At 33.6% G+C, this 22,105-nt stretch overlaps 2 protein-coding genes across 9 annotated transcripts; one reads left to right on the top strand and one right to left on the bottom strand.

The window, feature by feature from the left end:
• The first annotated feature begins 3,922 nt into the window (after positions 1-3,922).
• Positions 3,923-7,160, top strand: LOC123911163 (myb-like protein V). Of its 3 annotated transcripts, none has more exons than XM_045962522.1 (7): positions 3,923-4,185; positions 4,970-4,998; positions 5,101-5,176; positions 5,277-5,384; positions 6,226-6,296; positions 6,401-6,463; positions 6,587-7,160. In XM_045962522.1, the coding sequence occupies exons 1-7, from the start codon at positions 3,942-3,944 to the stop codon at positions 6,893-6,895; spliced, it is 900 nt and encodes a 299-aa protein (XP_045818478.1). In that variant the 5' UTR covers positions 3,923-3,941; the 3' UTR covers positions 6,896-7,160. The 3 variants fall into 3 exon arrangements, with proteins under 3 accessions (XP_045818478.1, XP_045818479.1, XP_045818480.1); XM_045962524.1 differs by having other exon boundaries at positions 4,057-4,185; positions 4,896-4,998; XM_045962523.1 differs by lacking the exon at positions 4,970-4,998 and having other exon boundaries at positions 4,050-4,185; positions 5,049-5,176.
• A 1,733-nt stretch (positions 7,161-8,893) lies between these two features.
• On the bottom strand, positions 8,894-17,790 carry LOC123911161 (RNA polymerase II C-terminal domain phosphatase-like 2). 6 transcript variants are annotated; one of them, XR_006810385.1, is made up of 15 exons: positions 17,122-17,726; positions 16,524-16,991; positions 14,840-15,050; positions 14,388-14,545; positions 14,229-14,299; positions 14,043-14,148; positions 13,822-13,908; positions 13,076-13,217; positions 12,073-12,203; positions 11,932-11,985; positions 11,170-11,266; positions 10,341-10,501; positions 10,126-10,242; positions 9,693-9,766; positions 8,894-9,310 (listed from the first exon to the last, which is right to left on the bottom strand). XR_006810385.1 is itself a non-coding variant. In XM_045962518.1 (14 exons), exons 1-14 carry the CDS (start codon positions 17,392-17,394, stop codon positions 9,271-9,273), a joined length of 2,073 nt encoding a protein of 690 aa, XP_045818474.1. In that variant the 5' UTR covers positions 17,395-17,790; the 3' UTR covers positions 8,894-9,270. The 6 variants fall into 6 exon arrangements, 4 of the variants coding, with proteins under 4 accessions (XP_045818474.1, XP_045818476.1, XP_045818477.1 ...); XR_006810384.1 differs by having other exon boundaries at positions 10,126-10,501; XM_045962518.1 differs by lacking the exon at positions 10,126-10,242 and having other exon boundaries at positions 17,122-17,790.
• Positions 17,791-22,105: the final 4,315 nt, after the last annotated feature.

Raw genomic sequence — 22,105 nt, 5'->3', positions numbered from 1 at the left:
TGCTGATAGCGTTCTATCTTTGAACATGAGATTGAAAATTTATTGAAGTAGGTAGACATTGGTTTTTAGAATACTGTGGTTCATAATACTGATACGTAAAATTTACGATATGCGCACGGGGACAAAAAGTTTTGAACAAAAATTCAATTATTATACTTTAAGATATGAATAGTTGTGTACTGTATTTTAAAAATTAATTAATACTACAATGTGTGACGATATAATTAAATGTATGTGTTAATTAAGCTACTCTTTTTTTTTTTTTGAAAAACATGTAATGATTATTATTAAATGCATATGTGAATTAAGCTACTTAGTTTTGACTAAGCAATTAATATTGTTTCATTTCTAATCAAATAATTAGATTTCATGGTTCTTGGATTCTATTCAATATACAACAAACATGTATAATGTATTTGATTATATAAAATGGAAACGAACAAAGCTAGAAATACTTCAAAAACTAAATGTGACACCATACTCAATGAATTTGATTTTCTAATGTTCGTTCAAAATTTTGATCTAAGAGTTATCGTTATCCTAAATACTCTATCCGATGAAGAGCATGATCTCGATCATGAAGAAGGCCTCTATCATGACAACACGAGTATGAGCACCGTGACAAAGGACATGATCATGTGGCTGAAATAGTTGTCTTGTTGGATGATCTTAACCTCACATAAACCATTTTTTCTTCTTCCTTCATCTTCAAATCTTCAACCTCACCACTCATGGGTTGTTCTTCATCCATCAATGTGCCTTGGTGACCACTACCCAACTCCAATTTCATCTTCATCTTTGTTAATTCCTCATTCATTGTTTCTTCCTTTCATTGTTTCATCTTCATCATTGAGGGCTCAACACTATAAAATCATTGTTCAAAATTGTTTCTCCATCCATTGTCCTCAAAACACAAATGGAGCAAATTTGCAAGGGGATTAATTAGGGTTTAATATTGCAAGGGATTTAGTGAGCAATTTCACAAGAGATTAACGGTTGAATTTTGCAAACCATTTTCACCCTTTGTTCAAAACACAAATGTTCCTCCATGTTCTTCAAAACTCATACGCAACTTCACTTTTGTTTTTGGTTTACGATGAGTAGAGTATTGAACCAAAAATCTCTAATATACTATCTAAATTCATCACCAATAGACCAAACTTAGTGACTTACTTCAGTTTTGTATTTTGATTTTCTTTTTGTTTTATTTCCGAATTAAATAATAATAATAATAATAATAATATAAATACAAATATAAATATAAAGTAAAAGTAAATGAGACTTTTTCATTAAAAAAAATCTTCTGATGAACCAGCATATGACACAAGTGGTAGATACTTGGGTCCTTTAACCATTTGGTCCCGAGTTCGATTCCCGGACGGTGCATATGGAGAAACATTTGTTGGTTGGGGGAGTTCAACCCCTTAAATGAATCTCAGTTACCTTCAGGAGATTAATCTCCGCAGTTGCACGCAGAAGATACTTTTAGTTTACCAAGAAAGAAAAAAAAATCTCCCGATGACATATGAAGTGGGACTTTACTCTGTCATGTGGTGTAATGTGAGTGGGCCATGTGGCACACCTTTACTTTTCATAATTTTTTTTAAAGTCACATTAGGGATAGGGATTAAAAATAGCGGGACTAAACCAAAATATGGCACAATCACAAGACCATATTTTAAAAAAAAAAATTATTAAATTTTTATCTCAAATATTTTATGTCATGATTTTTGGTCTTTTTCAGTTAGTCCGTGTATATTATTTTAAATTTTAATTTTTTTTCTGTGGTCGTGTATTTTTTTTGGTTTACAATGACCGGGAATGAAACCAATGATCTATAGTGTATTACTACTGTCCAAACCCATTTTTTTAATTTTTGCGGAAGAGATTTTTATAATATTATAAACATGAATAAAAAAAATTCATTCAAGAATTTAAAAGTACACACGAGTTAATTAAAAGTAGGGGCTATATAAATTGTGACAAAAAATATTTAAGAACCAAAAATTATGAATATTTTTTAGAAAAATTAAAAAGAAAATTCAAAATATTTATAAGACCAAAAATTTATTTAACACCATACTATTTTAATTAGTTGATGAAAAATACTCCTAGGGTCAGGCAGAACTACGTGTACGAGGTCGTTGTGAGTTTTTTTTTTTTTTTAATAATTTTTTTATGTTATTATAATAGCGTTATGAATTTGCTCTAAAAGAAAACTACAAAAATTTTATCGCATAATGATTAATTTTCGTCAAAAAATATATAGGACCACACGAGAGATTCTACTCTGTCAACCAATTTATTGTCGGTGTTATTTTTTAATTTATTTTGTCTTTTAACACCAGTTTAATCTAGTTTGGGAGTGACATCAAGTAGTTTCAGTCTCCTCGTAATCACATTTGTTGGAAATCGAACTATGATCCTCAATATCAAATTTAGTGTCAATCACTACTAAACCAACTAATCTTACATTGAGTTATTTTTAAGTAAACGTTACTATTCAATGTTGATGACACAATAAATATATCGAATGGTTATAAAAGGTAGGCTCACTTGAACGTAGACATATCTGTGATACCAATTCATATCATTTGTCCAGTAACTAACATAATGTGTAATCAATTGCCAGTGTGAAAAGTCAAAAGTCTCCATTAACGTTATTAAGCTCTACTGCGGTGACCCAAAATCAATTCTTCAAAGGTTGTTTACTTTACGGCTTCATTGTTCAGTTTATTCCTTCATTGCCCTTGTTCACTGTCATCAATTATTCTTACAAGAATTTATTGATCAACACTGTACTAACCCAGATCCACAACTCTCACTCATTGCATCTAAAATCCACAATTTCTTGCATGTTGTTTCTTCCATCTAAAATCCACAACAACGCCAATTTGTCTCCTTCATAATGCGTGGGTTTTTTTTTTTTTTTGTGTGTTACATGATGATGGGGTTTATGTGTTGAGAGAAAAAGAAAAAGCATGGTTGTTGGATGAGAGAAGAATATTGAAAGATGGGAGGAAGGAGAAAGAAGAAACAGTAGAAAAGGGAAAAGCATGGTCGTGGTATGCTTGTTATATACGGCGGCGAATCGGTGATGGGTGGTGCTCAATTTGTTTGACAACAATGATAGAGATCTAGACATTATTTTGTTTTTATTTTTTTGGTACAAAGATCTGGGGCTTGTGTAATTAGTGTTGGAATAACTTGTAAATTATCCCTTTCTTTTACAGCACATAAGTTTTTTTTTTTTACTAAATTTAAAAATTATTATTATCAATTAAATACTATTTAAAATGAATGTGTGAACATTAAAATCCATATTATAATTTTAGATAAAATGAACGTGTGCTCATTCCATATTTATCTTGATATTGTATATTAATATATTATACCCTTTTGGTAATTTCCACATTTAAAAGCAATTTTAACTCCAAATTACCAAACAACATTAAAGGTTGAGAATCACTTTTAGATAATCTATCCAAACATAAATTAATTCTGGCCAATTCACTTTTAACTAAAATCAATTCTGTCAAACTCAATTCTACCAAACTCAATTTTAGGAGCCGCTAAACCAAACACACACATCAAACTTTGGAATCCATATTCTTTTGGATGGTGAATGTCCATAGTTGTTCCCCGGAGAGAGGGATTAAACGAGATAACGATCCCAGATTTTGATAGAAGAGGTGGCGACCAAACATAAAATTAGCGATTTGGGGATAAAAAAAAATAGAGTGCTCACACAGTCCCATGATTTTTTTATAAACCCTTCGATTAGAAAGAATCAACGGATTAGATTTGATGTTAAAGTAAATTATATATATATATTTAATTTAATTTTGTCTATTGCTCGAACCAGTGGCGAGTATACCGCCGGGCACGTCGTGCCTGGGCTGCCCTTCTTATATATATATATATATATTTTTTTTTTTTAAATGAAAACAAAAACAGAAAAAGGAAGAGTTAGAATTTGCTTTCTCTTTCTCGATCCCTCTCTCTCAAAATCGCTGTTCCTCTCTCACCCACCGCCACCGGCCGCCGCTCTCAATCCCTCTCTCACTGCTCTCAATCTCTCTCCCTCACCTCGCCGTAACGCCGTTCAATCTTCCGCCGCAGCCGCACCACTGCTCAGCTCACCGCGCCGCACCGCACTCACTCTTTCTCTTCGTCTCGTTTCAGGTAAGCAAACTAACATACTGCAATTAATTTTTAACAACCTAACCTTCTCAATCTAGAATCTTTGTTTGATGATTTGGTGTTGTTTTGAATTTTAAATTTATTAAGCTGTTTTGATTGTTAAGTGATTATATAAATAAGCTGTTTTGGTTATATAAATAAGTAGTTTTGGTTGGTTCTGCAATAGTGTTTTTGTTCTAAAATAGTGAGAATGAAGGGTTTTTGTTCTAAAAACTATTTGATTTCATGATGCCTCTTGTTGTAAACTAACTTGGTGATTTTCTACTTTGTGATATTATTGTCATCGTAACTGCAACTAAAACTTTGTTTAATTGTGGACATTTGTGTTGTGTTCACTTTGATGGATCAAAATCACCTTTGTTGATGAAGCACTTTCTTTCTTTTATAAGCTGATGACAAACCTTGTATTCTTGATCAGTTTGATCTTATACACAAAATTAAATAAGAATAAGATAGTCTTGTGATATTTGTATTCAGTTTGAAATGTAGTCTCGTTGATCAGATATCAGTTTCTTTCTCACAGTTGTTTGTTATGGATTTCTTTCATTAGGGGAAATTACATTATATTATGTTGATTTCATAATTGACCAAGCCTTACAATAGGCATACTACAAGTGTATATTGTGAAGAATATTTTCTTTTGCATAAAAAGAGAAGTACTAATGTAATTTAAATATGTTTTTGAATTGCAGAAACAACTTTGTCTTTTAAATATTATTGTATCTAGAAATTTGGTTGATAAAATTCCCTCCAAAATTTTGCCTAGGCTCTCTAATATTACTGGAATCGCCACTGGCTCGAACCCTTTCCCTAACCTTATGCTATATATTGCTCTCGTTTCCCAGCAAAATTTCAAAGTAACATAACACATTAGAAACAGAGGCAAGAGTGAGAGAAGACACAACAACTGAAAATATGACAGAGAGGAGCAAAGAGCTTCTTCAATTGGAGGAGCAGAACCCCACGCCCTTAGGTCTCACTTTTTCTTCTTTCTCCTCCAATTCAATTATTTATTTATTTATTCATTTATTTTTCTAATGATTTGATGAAGTAATTTTTGTTTTAATTTGCAGAAACCACTCTTCTTGTTTGTGATAATAATTATAATAATAAGAAGAAGAAAAAAGAATCAAACACTCAAACTAAGAGATTCCCCACTGCTCCACTTCCTCCTAGCCAACGTACTCTTTCTTTTCTTTTTTTTATTGTTCCTTATTATTAATTATTTTTATTGTTTATATATTGTGTTCGTGTTCAATTATGATGTTATTAGCTGGTATATTTGTGTGCGTTGGAGAGGTGAGGGTTGAATTGTTTGCAATGAGTACATAGTTAGATGCGATATATTGTCTACAAATTGTCACGCTTTTCTTGGATGAATTCGTGACTACTACTCTGGCTGTATGTTAGAGGCAATAACCGATACTTATAAGTGTGCATTTTATCTGCTAAAAAGTTAAGGATTTGATAGGACAATTCCGGTTGTTTTGTGTTTGATTTTAAAACTGTTTCTGGGATAAGAAGAGACCGAACAACAAAAGCTGAAATTCTTGTCCTTCATTAAACCACTAGACAACTTTTTTTTTCGTGAGTACAAGTTGGGTAAAATACCAAAATAACCTTTTGTTCACAAAACATTGTACAAGACAATATGTTGTGCAGTAACTTAAAAGTTTGCCTATGTTGTTGTGTTTTGTGTATTACCTTAAAAGTTTGTTGAGTACTTGCCTTTTACAAATCAAACAAACCCTAAGTGAAATACTCCCTCTGGTCCTTTTTATAAGAGACAATTCAACTTTTAGATTCATTGAATAACTGATGTATCTGGTCTATCAATTATTGAATGAATCTAAAAAGTCATATGTATCCTATAAAAAGGACTAGATGGAGTAGTTGAAACCGTAAAATCAAGGTTCAAGATTTTCTATCATTGTTTGAATATAGTTATGTAAAGCCAATAAAGACAGTTAAAAGTGTGAACTACAATTTTTATAGACTGACAATACTATGTTTTTGATGCAGTTTTAGGGAAAGTTAAAGACTTCCTAGGAGTTATGTCAGAAGCAAATAAGCGGCTGGAGAATGATGCTAAGGTTAAAACTTGATTTCTAATTGAAATAACTATTTTTTCTTAAGAGGCTGGCAAATAACCAAATTTCCCCCTATTTTCTTATATCTCCGGTTCAAATATATGCAGGACCATCCAGAGGAATATGATATTGAAGAGCTAACAGGAAATGAATCTGAAGTTATTGAAATGGTCAGTCAATGTTTTATCTCTCTTTGTAAATCAATAATCCTTCTACATACATGTCTATAGTCATTAGTGACTTGTAAATAGTGGATTATTAAAATATTTTTTGCCGGTTTCGATTTCTGCCAGGATTTGATGCTTGGTGTTGCTGATCTTCATACACCTGAGGCTGTGGCTGCTGCGGAGTCAGCTATTTCAGGTTGTCAGCCCGTGATTTCATTGCCTGCTGATGGTAGTGAAATAGACTCGGAAGAAGAAAGTAGTGTTGATGAAGATGATGAAATTGATGGCAATGTTGATGATTGTGATTATGAAAACACTGGTAAAAAGCCTTCGTCGCTTGATCAAAAACATACTTCTGATAAAGATTGTGACCATGAAAAAAAGAAGGGAAATCGCCGTTCGAAAAAGCGTCCGGCTATAGTTGAGCTATCATGAGGCCAACGGGGTTATGAGAATTAAATGTTTGTCTTGTATGAAATCATTATGACATCAATATACTGAGATGAATGTACTGGATTTGCCCCCCACCTGGCTTGGAGTCCCTCATTTTGGGAGATAAGCTTGGAACTTAGCTTATGCTTATTTCTTTTTTGTTTTCCTTTTTTTTCCTTGTTATTTTGTAACACCACCAAAAGAAATACTGAGATGAATGTGGCCAAAATCACTCAATATTTATACATTGGGGTTCAAATTTACTATATGACTTTAGCTATGATGATTATACAACTAGTTAAGCATGGCCTCTTGAATTGAATATCTCTTGATAGAATTCTTAGATAACAATTTGACTGCAATGTCTGGTTCATCAAATTTCAGCCCTATAATATCATGCAATTGTGTTTTATGCATCTAAACAGTCTAGTCTTAAGAATATGTTTAATTTTAACAAAGCTATATTTATTGTTGACTTGTCCAAATCCACTTTGTTCAAGAGACAAAGTTTAAGAAACCATAAAGGTGCTGTAATTGTTATGTCTAAAACAAACTTAACTATTTATTCCGACCACACAACAATGAAAAAGAGCAATAAAAAAGAACCCATCAAATCAAGTACTTATGTGCCAATCAATAAGGTGCTGCTTGAAGAAAGGTTGAGGTTAAGCATCAATGTTTGGGAGAATACTATGATATGAGTAGCTTGTGAGAAGTTAGTATAGCTGTGGGTGGTTCATGAGGACATTCTTGCGGCCGGTGCGGTGACAATTGTAACTCCAGAGTTAATTCATCCATAGTAGACATTATAGAAGCTAGTATTCTGGTTTCAAAAGTTTACAAGCTAGTTTAACAAAAGCAGAATCTGACTTTCTATGACAATATTTTTACATTTCTTATCAGAAAGAAATTGTTGCTTTCTGCCAGAGTCACATCTAGTGAGGACCGAACAACAACATATAAAGTTCAACCTCAAACATCAGTTGTAGCCTTTCGTGGATCATGATGCACTGGTGTTACAAAATCTCACAGTTACATGCAGTAGTAGATCTCAGCCATTCATTCCAAAATGGTCGGTTTATATTGAATCTTAACAAAACCAGTACAGAACAATCTTAACCATTAATTTTATATCGGATGGTTCTGATTTATAACTGTGTCAAGTTTTATATCAGGAAATCATGTTTCGCCTTTCCTTCTGTTAACTTACGATGACAATGTGAGAACAAATTTATGAGTACATAATGTTAGACGTATGACTAACGACTTATAGGGGAGATGAATAAGTCATAGTTTCAACTTCGAAAGTTTTTCAAAAAAGAGAGTAACGCGAGATAATCGAAAACCGTGAATTCATTTATAAAAGTGTAACTAAAGTGTTCAATCGAGTAATCAATTACTTCAATTGAATATACAAACTTTGATAAACTAGTTTGGTAAATTAATCGAAAAAATTGTGTGCAAGGTTCGTTAGTTTGATCAAATATCAATGAATATTCATAACAAGTGTTTTTTACTTTTTACAAACATTTGGTGTGCAATCAACAAGGTTTTCTTTGAAAACAATTTCAAAATACACCACAAGTGTTTTATCAAACAATTGGTATGGAAGTTACAAAGGAACTTTCGCACACAAATTTATCAATCAATTTCCAACACAATTAACGACAAGATTAAAGCAATAAAGGAAATTAAAATGAACACAAGGATTTGTTTAAGGAGTTCCCGGATTTCTCGTACTCGCTTGTCCGGCACGTCTCCCCCCAATCACGAAAAAGAGAAACAAGTATTTCAGAGATTTCATATTGTCAACAAATTTTACTTTTCCAAATGGGAATAAGGGTGCTTCGTTAATGCTTTTCATATGTTGAGGTATATTAGAGTACATACTCAATTTAATCATTAAAATTGTACGACTGTATTAACCTAATCTTCTAAGTTAATAATATTTTAAAATGATCTCTAAAATTAGAACATGTTAATGAGATTCGTCTCTATTGGTATTTATCGAGACTTTTATAATATTAAGTTTGTAATATTTAGAATACATTTGAAACTAAATGAATAATGTGATAATTGCATGTGCACTATTTTGCCAACATTGAGATCCTATTGAAAATTTTGCTTAGGTTCTGAGTACATTCCCTCCTAATGAACAACTGACCCAGATGAAACCGCGACTAATAACTTGTTTTCTGTGATACAACAGAAATTAGCAGGGGAAATCCCCTCTCAGCATACCTAAAACCACTATGCTAGAGGTTTTGGATGAGCAGAGCACATCGATAAAATCATTTTGCCTCCAAACTGCTGTCTCATGAATGGCACATTCTTCAGTTGCTGCAATGATGGTAGTTCTTGTTCATTTAGCAAAATTTTCATTCCTTCAATCGTTTGCTAGATACAGGCTGAGGCGTTCTGAAATCACAACTAAGAAAACTAAGCACAAAGATCTATTATATGGAATACAACACTCACTCCTACAACTAAAGCTAGTGGTTTCAAAAATCTTCGTGTTTAACTAAAGGGGAAAACTAAAGAATGATTTTAAAATATAGATCAAGATTTAGGGAAATATAAAATTTTAAAGTCGTGCGACCTACAACATGAAGAAAATAACCAAGGAATATATAGAGGAAAAGCTTGAGACCAAAAATAGGGACAAAAAGCACAGTCATAGATAGATCAAACCTAACTTACAAGCAAATGTACCCCCCCACCCCCACCCCCACCTATTCCCCTATACATGTAAGAAAGAAAACTCTTTTTCCTTGAACAAAACAATGGTAGCTTAAGTTACCTTGGGAAGCTACGTTTTTCGTTTTGCTGATTTACAGGATTGGATTTTAATGGCCGGGTCTCAGCATCTGAAGCCTGAAAATCAGTAAATTGTCACAAGATAGATCAACTTTTTACCAAAGGTAAAATATACAGCAAACCACATAATGAAATATTCCAAAAACGACCGATTTAAGTTAATCTTGCAGTACCAATTATTTGATTCTGTAAAAATTCCATGACTAGACCCCTCCCTCAAACCACCGTTATGAGAATAATTAAACCCACACAGCATAAACTCATTAAAAATCATTGATTCCTTCTTGTATTCCCAAATGAATTTGAAAGCAACAATAAATAAGAAGCATGCAATAGCATTATGGCTGAAAATTGAAATGACTACAAGGGAGTACTTGGATAATGGGCAAATACCAGGACTGACACCAATCCATTACCTTTTAAGTAGGAATTTAAGAAGCTTGTCTAAGAAAGCAGTAGCAGACATGAAGCCAGTTCACTCCACATTCAGTGATTTAGTCTTCACATTGATGCTACACATTTCCATAAACAATCTGGAATATCCAGTCCACATTACCCCTTATCCAAGCATCACCTAGTTTCTTAATCAAAACAGGTTAAATCAACTATCAAAAGCACAAAATATCCCCACCTCTGAAGCACTTTCTCTTTGTAATCCATCTTCTGTCTGCAGTTCACTGGATTCCGGATTGACCTCATCCCACAAGAAACCATTTTCGTGTTCAAGAGAAAGATCGTCCAATTCTCTATTAACAGCTTTACATAGAGGCTCCATATTTGTTACATACTTCTCTGCAATTATATACACCAAAAATGCTCTTAGCAGTTTAATATATGGTTCAGTAAAGAAGAGGCTAAAAAGAAAATCAATGTAGCAAAATAAATTAGATGAAAACAAACTAATTTCATGAAACAACCAACATGCACATAGCCACTAGTCATCAGAACCATGTAGAGAAATATTTCCTCAAGAATGTATGCTAATTTCTACCTTCACATACTCACAGAGAAAGATTTAGTGCACAAATAACTAACAAACTGAAATACAGTTACCAAAGCTATTCTTCAATTTGAACTCACTGTAAAGTATTAATCATGTATTTTTTATAAGCTTAAAATGCTTCAATGGGTAAAATTTCACAAATCACCAACAAAGAAACTAGGGAACTGTTCTACATGCATAGATGGTGCTGCAAGGGCATATTAGAACGCTTGAACAAGCACCATGGAAATGCTATCACCATAAAGGTAAAAGAAAGTTCTCTATACAATGCATAGATTATAAAGAGCAACGAATAATGTCCCACCACCAAATGTAATGACAGTTAATAATAAATAAACACATAATTGTTTGACAAAACTATAAATATAGATCCCTATGTTCCATTAATTTTCTTTTCATCGCTATAAAAGAATATCACAAACACAATATTGAAATAGCTTGGATAAACTTCTCATACCTGCTAAGCTGCGAAGGGCATTCTCGGCAGCTAGTTGTTGAGCATCCCTCCTTGTCCTACCCATACCAAAGCCTATTTTCTCATCAGTGTATAGTACCTAAACCAAGGCATCAGACAATTTCAAACACATGTTATGAGTAATATAAAACAGAAAACACGGTAACATGTGACAACTTTGCCAACAAAGGTTAAAACACGGTAACTTGCAAATATGAGGAGCAATGGCAACCAAAAGTGGCAATGCATACTATTAGGCCACAATGACATTTTTACAGGAAATTTAGTGCAAAGCAAATAACATTTAAGATGATGATAGAAGACTGGGAAATGACATTGGGCACTCAAGCAGTTCAAGATAAATTTTTTATTTTGGTTACATTAGAGTCATGAACCTAAGACCGCATACATACTACTCAAACCCCTCACCAGTAGACCAAACATAGTGTCTTGGTTAATGATAAATTGCTTCAAGTACAAAACCAAGAAAGCATCTAAAGTAAATTATGAGATAAAGCCAAATGGAAAACAGATCATCTAATCTGACCACTATCATGCAGGTCAATAAATATTAGATCTTGATAATCATTAATCTACAAAATACCACATAAAAAAATTCTTACAGATCAAATACCACTAATCAGCTAATCCATCTTATATAATATAACAAATACTAAATGGGGCCAAGTAAATAACGACGTCGACCACATGTAAAAACTACACTAGTATATAATCGTTAAAAAATAAAACAGAATTTTCACATACCTCCACTGAAAATTGCAAGTCTTTGCTGGTGCTTACAACTGACCTAAATTCAACCTATTAAAAGGAATACATAAAAATACATTTCATAAAAAAAAAAATATAGGAAAGAAATGCTCACTTGAGTGCAAAAATCATGCATACCTTTTTGGACAACCGCCTCCCAATTTCTAGCAGCATTCTAATAGATAGAGATGGTATAAAGTTCAATTTTCCAACTTCATTTTGTAAATCTCTGCCATTAGAAGACGCGTGATTCGGAGATATTGCATCCTCTGCAAATAGTTTGGTCCATAACAAAACATCAATGATTATAAACAGCAGAAGAAAATATAGTGCTAATGAGAATTTTAAAAACAAGCTTGTACAAATTATCTGCACTTCACCAGCTCTTGAAATCAGATAGAGAAAAGATTGGAAAATTCAGTAAGATGAACTAAAATTTTAAAACTGCATGAAATTAAGAATGGGACCATGGGAGCGGGGGAAGCTGTCATATAAATGCACAAAATTCAACACTCCTCAAACAATCGACCATATACATCAACATCAATATGTGCAAAAACATATGGAATCTATTCATTTAACAGAACTTTGAAGCACAGTATTGCTTAAGCCCAGATCAATCTTTCAGTATTTGATTGGCGGACAAAATGGAACTCAATGGTTTGTTTTCCTTGGTTTCACCCCCTTTAGTGGAATTAACATGTACCATTTTCTTAAACTGACATCCAGTTTTGTTCTATTTTTTAAAAGCACCAGACTGTGAAACAAAACTATACTTATGTTCTGTCCTATTTTTGAAAAGCACCAGACTGTGAAACCCAGTTAGCAAATGGTGCCTCTAAGGTCTCAACCTCATTAAAAAAGGGTGTATACCAGTCAGGTGACTACACAGTATACTGGAACGGGTGGCCTCAATATCAGAGGAGGTTCAGCTGAACTTTGACATCTTATATCATGCCTCATAGTCAATAGTCCTTTTTTCATGTCATATTCACGATCAATAAAATTGCCACAATGTTTGACTGGAGGTCCCAGCAGACTAGGTTCTGAGACAAGGTTGGGAAAGATAATATTAAAAGATAGCATAAATTTTGAAAACCACAATATAGAAACCCAAACAACATAAAAAAATGTCCAATACTCTGAGAAGGAATTATGGGCCTTGAAGATCTGTGGCCTGTGACATTTGGAATCATGCCAGCAGTTGGCTGAGAGTTTTCATGTCTGAAATCAGCACTGTTTGCCATGGGTCGACTGACTAAATCAGCAGAAACCTTATCATCCTGAAAAGAATAACATATAAAAAATACCAAGATTATTGTACTATCTACAAAAGTTCAGTGCACATATAAAGTACTACAGGCCTGAAAACTCATCACATACACACTATAAGAAATACCCCACCAAGATTTGCAAGAAAGTTTGAGAAAATGTTGCTATAACAGAGATTGCAAGTAACACTTTAAGAAACATGGAAACTTAAGAGTATGTTTGAATGAAAGTTTACAAACTTAAGCTTGATTACACCACATTTTGCAAAAAGCGTCTTTGCAATGGCATGATTTATGTATGGGTACCTTTTTAAAAATGTACTTTTGACAAAATTTGTTTGGATATTACAAACAAAAGTACTTTTGAATGTGTAATTATGGAAAAGGTAGTTTTATAATATCGTATAAAGGTTACAGAGTAAAACTGCATGTGAAATCTCTTAGACGGAAAAAGCAACAGCCCTATTACTTCCATGTTAACCAATGTTTGAGGCCAAACCTAATTAGCTAAAAAAAACTCAAATAAACCAAAGAAAATTTCAAATTCCATTTAGAGTGGAAACATAATTTTTCCTGTGAATGTCCATTGTCAACGTTGAAACAAACATGTACTTACAGGTTGGTTTAACCTCCGTTCAAACTCTGTGCCGCCCATTCCTTCACTGACGGGGACATAAGCATTACCATTACCATTCGGCGCCTCCTGTCATCCAGTAGATTAGCCAATATTAAACCAACAGATAAACAAGCATCTACAATGTCAAAATGATAATACATATTCACAGGTGACAAATAATCATCAATGAATTAAGAATCACATCTATTCCAATCCAATACCTCAGACATCAAGTAGCTGCTCACAACCGGAGGGTGAGGTAAATTTACAACCTCATCTTCAAAGAAGATTTCAGCAATTCTTTGTATAAAGTTCTCATCAAATTCTCTAGGCACAGGGACAATAAATTAAAGGCATAGAGTGAAGGATATTTGAGCTAATAAAATACTTTTGATGATATAACTTACTTGAAAAAACAACCTCTGACATTGCATGCAACATTTCTCGCTACGCATAGAACTGGGACGGCATTGGCTGTCTAATGGAAAAAAACAAAAATACTGAATGCTCAATTAAGAATGTTAGAGGAGAATTTTTTTTTTATAATAATATACATAAGCCAGTACCTCTGCTTGAGGAGCATAGTAAGGACTAAATGCAGGGACAACATGAACCCTGGGCTGGTCCTTGTCCTCCCAAACCTTTGAACGGTCATCAATCACCATTGCCATTTTTGGATGGCACATACCATCGTGAAAAACATTTAGTAAAGATTTTCTGGAGCCTGCAAATTACTCCATAAGGACACAAACAACAGCAAAAATAAATTAACCATTATAAGAATAACAACACTACATAATAAAACATGGTAGCTAGAAGCCTAGAACAACAAACTTGCACAACTTGTATTTGCTACAAGAATCAACAAAACCCCATAGAAAAAATTGTATTCAAAATGTTGATAAGGTTTCAATACAAGCTCAACTCCAAATGCTTGTTAAAAAAAAAAGCTCAACTCCAAATCATCTAAAAAGCATTGAGGAAGGTACACACACTAAAGACACAATATGAGTCGTACCTGATTTAACACAAATAACACGATCAAATACTTGCTTTGAACCTATAAGATGTGCCCCTGGGTCAAGAAGCCTCCACATTTCCAAAGCATAATCTCTTTCAGCCATAGTACAAACATACACTTCAAACCGCTTTCGTCCTTTTGCAGTTAAATAGCATCTTAAATCTTCCCAAGCAGGCCGTAACTTCACTAGTACACTAGTATCCCGAATCTATTTGAAGTAGTAATAATTGAGAATCAATCATAGGCATACCAAAATGATGCCAAACACAGCTACACCAATTAAATGCAATTACAATGCATATAAACAAATTCATAGAAAATTGTCGGTTTTACATTTAAATCTATTAACTCTCAAGAGGAGGAGGAAGAAATATGCTAAATTACTGGAAAATTAAACAAAATGAATTAGATTTGAAAAATGGCCACCCAAGTAAATTGTAAGCATATAAATTCATTAAGACTTAATGCCTCAGATCCCCACCCACAAACATAACACTAACATATACTAGCAAACTAGCCCTCATCATTCAACAATGGCACTTATAAATTATACTTTGAACACATATGAAGCTGCTACAGGCCAAAAAGTCGTACAAGCAAAAATTAAAATAAACAAACAAAAATCAAATTTGAAACAACATATATAACCCCAAAACCCTTAAATGACCAATCGCCCTAAATACAAAATGCCAGAAAAACAAGTTATTCCTAAGTTTCACTTTTGCATTGGTAACAATGCATTTCTTATACGGCCAAAAGTAACAGCATAAAATACTTGTCTTATGATCCAAAGCTTTGAAAAGTAAACCCAAATATCTGAGTAAAAGCAGGAATGAATAAGTCAAAAACAACATGTGCCCCAAGGAATTATGCAAGACACAAAGGTCAAAGATGTTTATTTAGGAAAGTGGAGAGTGGAGACCCATTTGACCCTATACTGATACAGATCATAAACATAAAAAATTTGCCCCATTCGACCCGAAAACAAGTGCAAGAGGGGCATGAAAAAAAAATAACAGTTATTTCTTTTGTTTGAGGATAAGGGAAGCACTCAGTCTCACATCTGAAATCTGGCCATTTGTGCTAGATATAAGCAACTATAAATATGAATTGACATGAAAGAAAGGTGTTCTTTGCAAAAGATTCATTATATATAAGTCCATTCGTGTACCTAGATCTACTTTCATTCTTATCATTAAGCATTATCTATGTACTACCCCACTTCAGATCGAATAAATCCACTATGTACCTAGTTCTACTTTCATTCCTTGTCATTAAGCATTATCTATGTGGTGCCAAAACTTACTTCATATTGAAGTGTGTCTAGTGTCTGAAACCAATACAACATCGCCGCATGTGTGTGGTTACAATAAATTACTTTCATTTTCTCAAATTAATAAAGAAGACATGTTAGTATCAGTGTTGTGTCCGGTGTTAGTGTGCTTCACAAAACAATATCAATTCCTAAGTCCTAACCATCTACTATCAAACGAATCGCAGCAAGCTTTTGTCAATTTATTGAATCTGGATCTTAAATCATTAACAAGCACTCTCAAGTTACCATCAATCACACTCCATCCATAAATCAAAAACAATTAACCACAAATCATATTAAACAAAACTCACACTCACACACAAATAGACAAATATAATATTCAATTGAGAGACTAGAAATATAAACCTCAGGATTGATTCGAGTAAGAACAATATTCCTATCTTGCAACCGAACAACAGGGCGAAGAACTTTCTGTTCAGACAAAGACGGAACTTCCTCCATCTGAACCTGATACAACTTCCCATTGCTATCAACCACAGAATCCATCTCAATAAACTGCTTCAACAACAACCTATCCTCCAAATAACGCTTCAGCTCACCAGACATACCTTGCACCCTCAACGGATCACTCTCCCTCAAAAGCCAACACCTCAACGCCTCAATCCTATCCTCAAACGACTTCATGGTGTTCGCAACAATCAAAGTCTCATCCAAATCAAACACAATTGAAAGACACCTCAAATTCAACATCCCCATACAGGCATCATAAAGTCCCACAGGAACAGCATAACACCAAAAACACGGAAACTTCTTCCTCTTACTCGGCATGGCCACCAGATGAAGCTCCTCATCCCCAACCACAGCCACCGCAGTCTAAAACGCACAATTTCAAATCAAATTTCCAAAATCAGAACAATTCAAGTAAAAATCATAATAATAATAACCAATAATGAATAATCAAATTCGAAATGAAGATTTTCAGTTTGTTATCATCATTCTTCACCTTCATTTCATGAAAACAAGAAGCGTGAAGGTTGATTAAAAGCGGTTGTTCAACGGAAAGTGAGGAATCGAGTTTACATCGAACATTGAAAGCGGAAATCGATTGAAGAATGGAAAGAGGAGGACAACGTTCACTACGGTAAGTTCTATGGTGGATGCGAATCTCGTTGTTCGGAAATCGGAAGTTCTGAAAAGCGGTTACAGGAAAATAATCAAGTTCGCCTAAACGCACGTCGCCTTCAAACACTTCAGTTTTGAACCCTAAACGATTCATAGTGTCGTCGGAGAAGAAAATGACGTAACAAAAAAGGGAAAAAAAACGCGGTGATGATTTTTTTTTTTAAACTGTTCAATTGTTTAGATTTTGCAGTGTCTTTTTTTTTTTTTTTTAGCTTTTCAAGTTTTCGCCATTTACACTGACACAATCACTAGCTAATGTAGTTATGTAGTCTCTTCTCATAGCTCTTTCTGCCCCTCTCTTTCTTGCATTTTCTCGGGAATTTTCTCTCCCTGAGTCTGTGATTTTTGAAAATGCTATTACAGGGGTTTGGTATTTATAGGGTGAAATGTGGGTTTGGTTGAACGGCCAACGTGGATAGTGTTGCGATTACTATTTTGCCCCCGAAAGTGTTAATCAGGATTCAGGGAGATGTTAAGGTTACATGGTAGTGAGATTAAATGTGAAGAGGCAGAGAGAGATATATAGAGGGGAGTGAGTGAGATTCCGTCCTTTTGAGAAGATTGTTATCTATTTTGAATTTTTATTTTTATTTGATTCAAATTAAAAATAGTAATGTGTAGACTTGAAGTTGCATGAATATCGCAATGAAGTTTCATTTCGTATCGGGAGATATTTACTTTTATGTTAATTGAGATTTGGAAATACACGTGTTACTGAAATGTAATTTACCGACTCAATATTTTGATATTATAAAGTGATACTTTAGTTCAACTTTTTTACTCATAATATGTAATATTTTTGTAATTTCTTAATAAGCTTTTAATATTTTTTTTTTTTTTTTTAGATATATTTCAATCAACTATTGAGAGAGATATATCTTTCGACAATCAAGCGTCAACAAAAAATATCTACAACTAGCATATGCAAATTTCTCATGAATAATCAAGAGATTTTGTCTATATACTCAAGTGAGAGTCGATATCATGTTCTTTTAGATGTGTACATACAAATGCATGTGAATTAGATTATATTCCTTATAATGAAATGTGTTTAAGCGGTGATGGTTAGGGGGTTACGTGCTTCGTTGTGGAGGTAGAACAACTTTACCTACTACAAGTCATTTGTTAACTCATATAATTGCTGAAATTTTAAATGTGTGATTAGGGATTCAAATGGAGAAATCATTGCTATTGCATGTTGGACAAAGCGATATATCACAAATTCTCGTCACAGAAGGAACGACAACACATCCTGGGTTTGTGGCATATCAATAATTTAGCAGAGTAATAACACATCAGTAGTGAACGGCCTCGTGAAGAAGTTCACATGCCTTCTCAATATGTGCATTGTGTCAACAATACAATCAATGTGAAAAGAGAAGTACAAAGGAACAAAAGACCCGGGTTTGATAATATTAAAATGAATTAGCATTACTCACAAAACAATAGTTACAAGAGAATATATAGAAAATCATAGTGGACTAGACTATACTAACTTGGAAAACCCTAATGGACTAGACTATACTAACTTAGAAATATAAAAGCCCGATATCAGAAGCCCAATATTATCTAATATCTCCCATCAAACTCACAATGCATTAACAAAGAAGTATCGAGATTTTGTCAAACAAAAAACAAAACAAAAAAACATATTCAATAATCTAAACTCAAAATACTACTCTAAGCTAAAACTTACTAAGCTTTAGTTCTCGGGGAAATGGGCCAATTAATTTAAAGTTCGGCCGTGAAGTAAATAAAGTCTGGCCAAAAATTATTCTCACGTACTAAATATGACTTTTCTTTTCTTTCGCATCTTGTCTTGATAATAAAAATGCTTAGTCTAAATCATAGTTTTGTACAAGTTTCTTTATATTATTCACCCAATTTGAAAAATTAAAAGGCAAGAACCACACATCACGTTTTTAGATTTCTCGTTCATGAACGACTCTTTTGTTGTCGTGAACTACAGGGAGAGCTCCCTCTGGGGAAGGAGGTTGATTGAACCTCCCATACATTCCTGATTGAACTAAAAAAATTTCAACTATACTGTCATAAAAACTTCTTAACAAGGGGCTAACACAAAGATCAATGTCAAACTACAAAAATTGTGCAGTTTATATTAATAATAAACTAGTAGTATATACTAGTATATTTTATCGTTGAAATATATAAATTATGATTTGTACTTTCTTTCTTTTTTTTACAAGAAATTATGATTTGTACTTAGTTATAGGAGTATCACTGAATTGGATCGACACATAGAAATTTAAAGAGGAAATAAAAAAAAAATAGATCCAAGAGGAAATTTAAGTCACTATTCCAATATAAAAAAGAAAAAGAAAACATTCGAGACAACAAATATTATATCCAAGAGAAAATTAGATCTTTATCAGCTTACATCTTTATAACTATCTCTACAAATAGACATGACAATAAAACTCATATCTGCGGGTACCAGCCCAAACCATAACCGCTTTGACGGGAAAAACACAAGTTGACTGGGTTTGGGTTCGGGTTTGGGTTCGGGTTTCAAAATATGGGGTTGGGGCGGGTAATGTGTACATTGATACTCACCCCGAACCCGTCCCCGAAACCGCCCCGCTTATACTAAAAATTATATTTCATCTCTTTTAAATTAGAATCGCTTAAACAATCTCTTAAATTACATATATGTTTATTTTTTATTTTTAATTTGAGTATTAAACAAATCATTTTCTCTATTTCTTTCTTTATTTAAAAAAATATTGTTGAGAGAAAATAATTTTGGACATTTAACTCTTTTTTTAATAAACAAAATATACTAAAATACAATATAAGTTCATGTGGAAAGAGGCGTAACGGGGATACCCGAAACCCGTTGGGGATACCCAATCCCCGTTGGGTATGGGTTTGGGGTTATGCTTTTCATTCCCGCTCGAATTTGGGATGAGTTTGGGGAAACCCGAACTTTATGGGTTTGAGTTTGGGGAGGGTAAACCCATCCCCGCCCCGCCCCATTGTCATGCCTATCTACAAGGAGTCCATATATCATCATCAAATGTAGAACAAAAACATTAACTTGTTCTATTAATTGCCAAGACGCATCACTAACTATGAAATCTTAATTATACTTTCAAAGAATGTGATTGAGCTAATTAAGAAGATTTGGTTTGGATCCCCGAAATCAAAAGATCTTTGAAGATAAACAAATCTCAATTCAACAATCAATTAAAAATGCTATTTTTTACCTTCAGGAGTATCAAAGAGGATTGAAAACCTCAAAGGATGGTAAATCCCCCATTTCGTCGCAAAATCCAAACAGCCATAATGCAACCATGATAGCTTCATCGATCTTAACCTTGAAACCGTCTCCCATCAACATTTACAAAGTCAATGTCGACGCCGCTATAAATTTCGACTTCATTTGGAGCTTTAAATGTGTGATTAGGGATTCAAATGGAGAAATCATCGCTATTGCATGTTGGACAAAGTGATATATCACAAATTCTCGTCACAGAAGGAACGACAACACATCCTCAGGTTGTGGCATATCAATAATTTTGGAGAGTGATAACACATCAGTAGTGAACGGTCTCGTGAAGAAGTCCACATGCCTTCTCGATATGTGCAATGTGTTAACAATACAATCAATCGAAGCGAAGAGAGAAATCCAAAGGAACAAAAGACTAGGGTTTGATAAAATTACAATGGAATTAGCATTACTCAAAGAACAATAGTTACAAGAGAATATATAGAAAACCCTAATGGACTAGACTATAATAACTTAGAAATATAAAAGCCCGATATCTTAAGCCCAATATATTACTATCTAACACCTCCCCTCAAACTCACAATGCATCAACAAAGAAGGATCGAAAGTTTGTCAAACAAAAAAAAACATATTCAATAATATAAACTCAAAATACTACTCTTTAAGCTAAAACTTACTAAGCTTTAATTAAGCTTGTTACAAAATTAACCTCTAGCAAATAAACTAAACCAACTAATAGCACTGTCCACGAAGAAGAGCAACCTAAGATGACGCAACAGCTGAAGTGAGGAACTATCAAAACAAAGAACTAAAGCAAACCAATCAAATTAAATCCAAACTATGCAACCGAAACCAGATAAATTGAACCGAACAAAACCAAACGAAACCAAACAGTCAAATCGTGAACATTATTTTTACTCACCAAACAACCAAAAGAAGCACCTAAACACGGTGCTTCACAAACAGATTGCAAGCATTCGCTATCCAAACATACAAATTATTAGTACTATCATGACTCACGAAGTATCCAAAAGAAACATAATAACATGGTGCTTCACTTGTGTCAAAAAAAAAATGGTGCTTCACAAACAAATTGTGAGCACTATCACACCAAACAAACCAATTCAAATAAATCCAAATGGAATCAAACAAAGACAAATCGAAACAAACATAACCAAAGTGGAGCAAACCGAACCAAATCAAATAAAACCAAACGAGACGGATCCAATCCAACAAAGAGAGAAGAACTGATCCCCAAAAGCTGAACTTGTTCCTCTTTCTCCCAAAATCTCAAGTTCTAATTTAATAAAGTAAACAAGTTCCTCTTTTAAAATTTTGTCCCCGTAACGGAGATTGAAGGTGACTCATCAGCTGAAACTTTCAATGGGTTTGCACCTAAGTAGTAAACAAAGATATAAATAAGGGCGGAGAGTTTGGCCCACAAGTCCCACTTGTTTTTTGATTACTACCACCTACCAGTTTAGTAGGATAAGACACTCCAATATCCAACTTGGTGGCAATCATTTCAATTAGTCATATTATTCTCAATTAGGAC

This window comes from Trifolium pratense, linkage group LG2 (genome assembly GCF_020283565.1).
Source record: "Trifolium pratense cultivar HEN17-A07 linkage group LG2, ARS_RC_1.1, whole genome shotgun sequence".
Classification (NCBI taxonomy): Eukaryota; Viridiplantae; Streptophyta; class Magnoliopsida; order Fabales; family Fabaceae; genus Trifolium; species Trifolium pratense.
The sequence above is the reverse complement of the archived record's forward strand: the minus strand, read 5'-3'. Positions and strand labels throughout refer to the sequence as shown.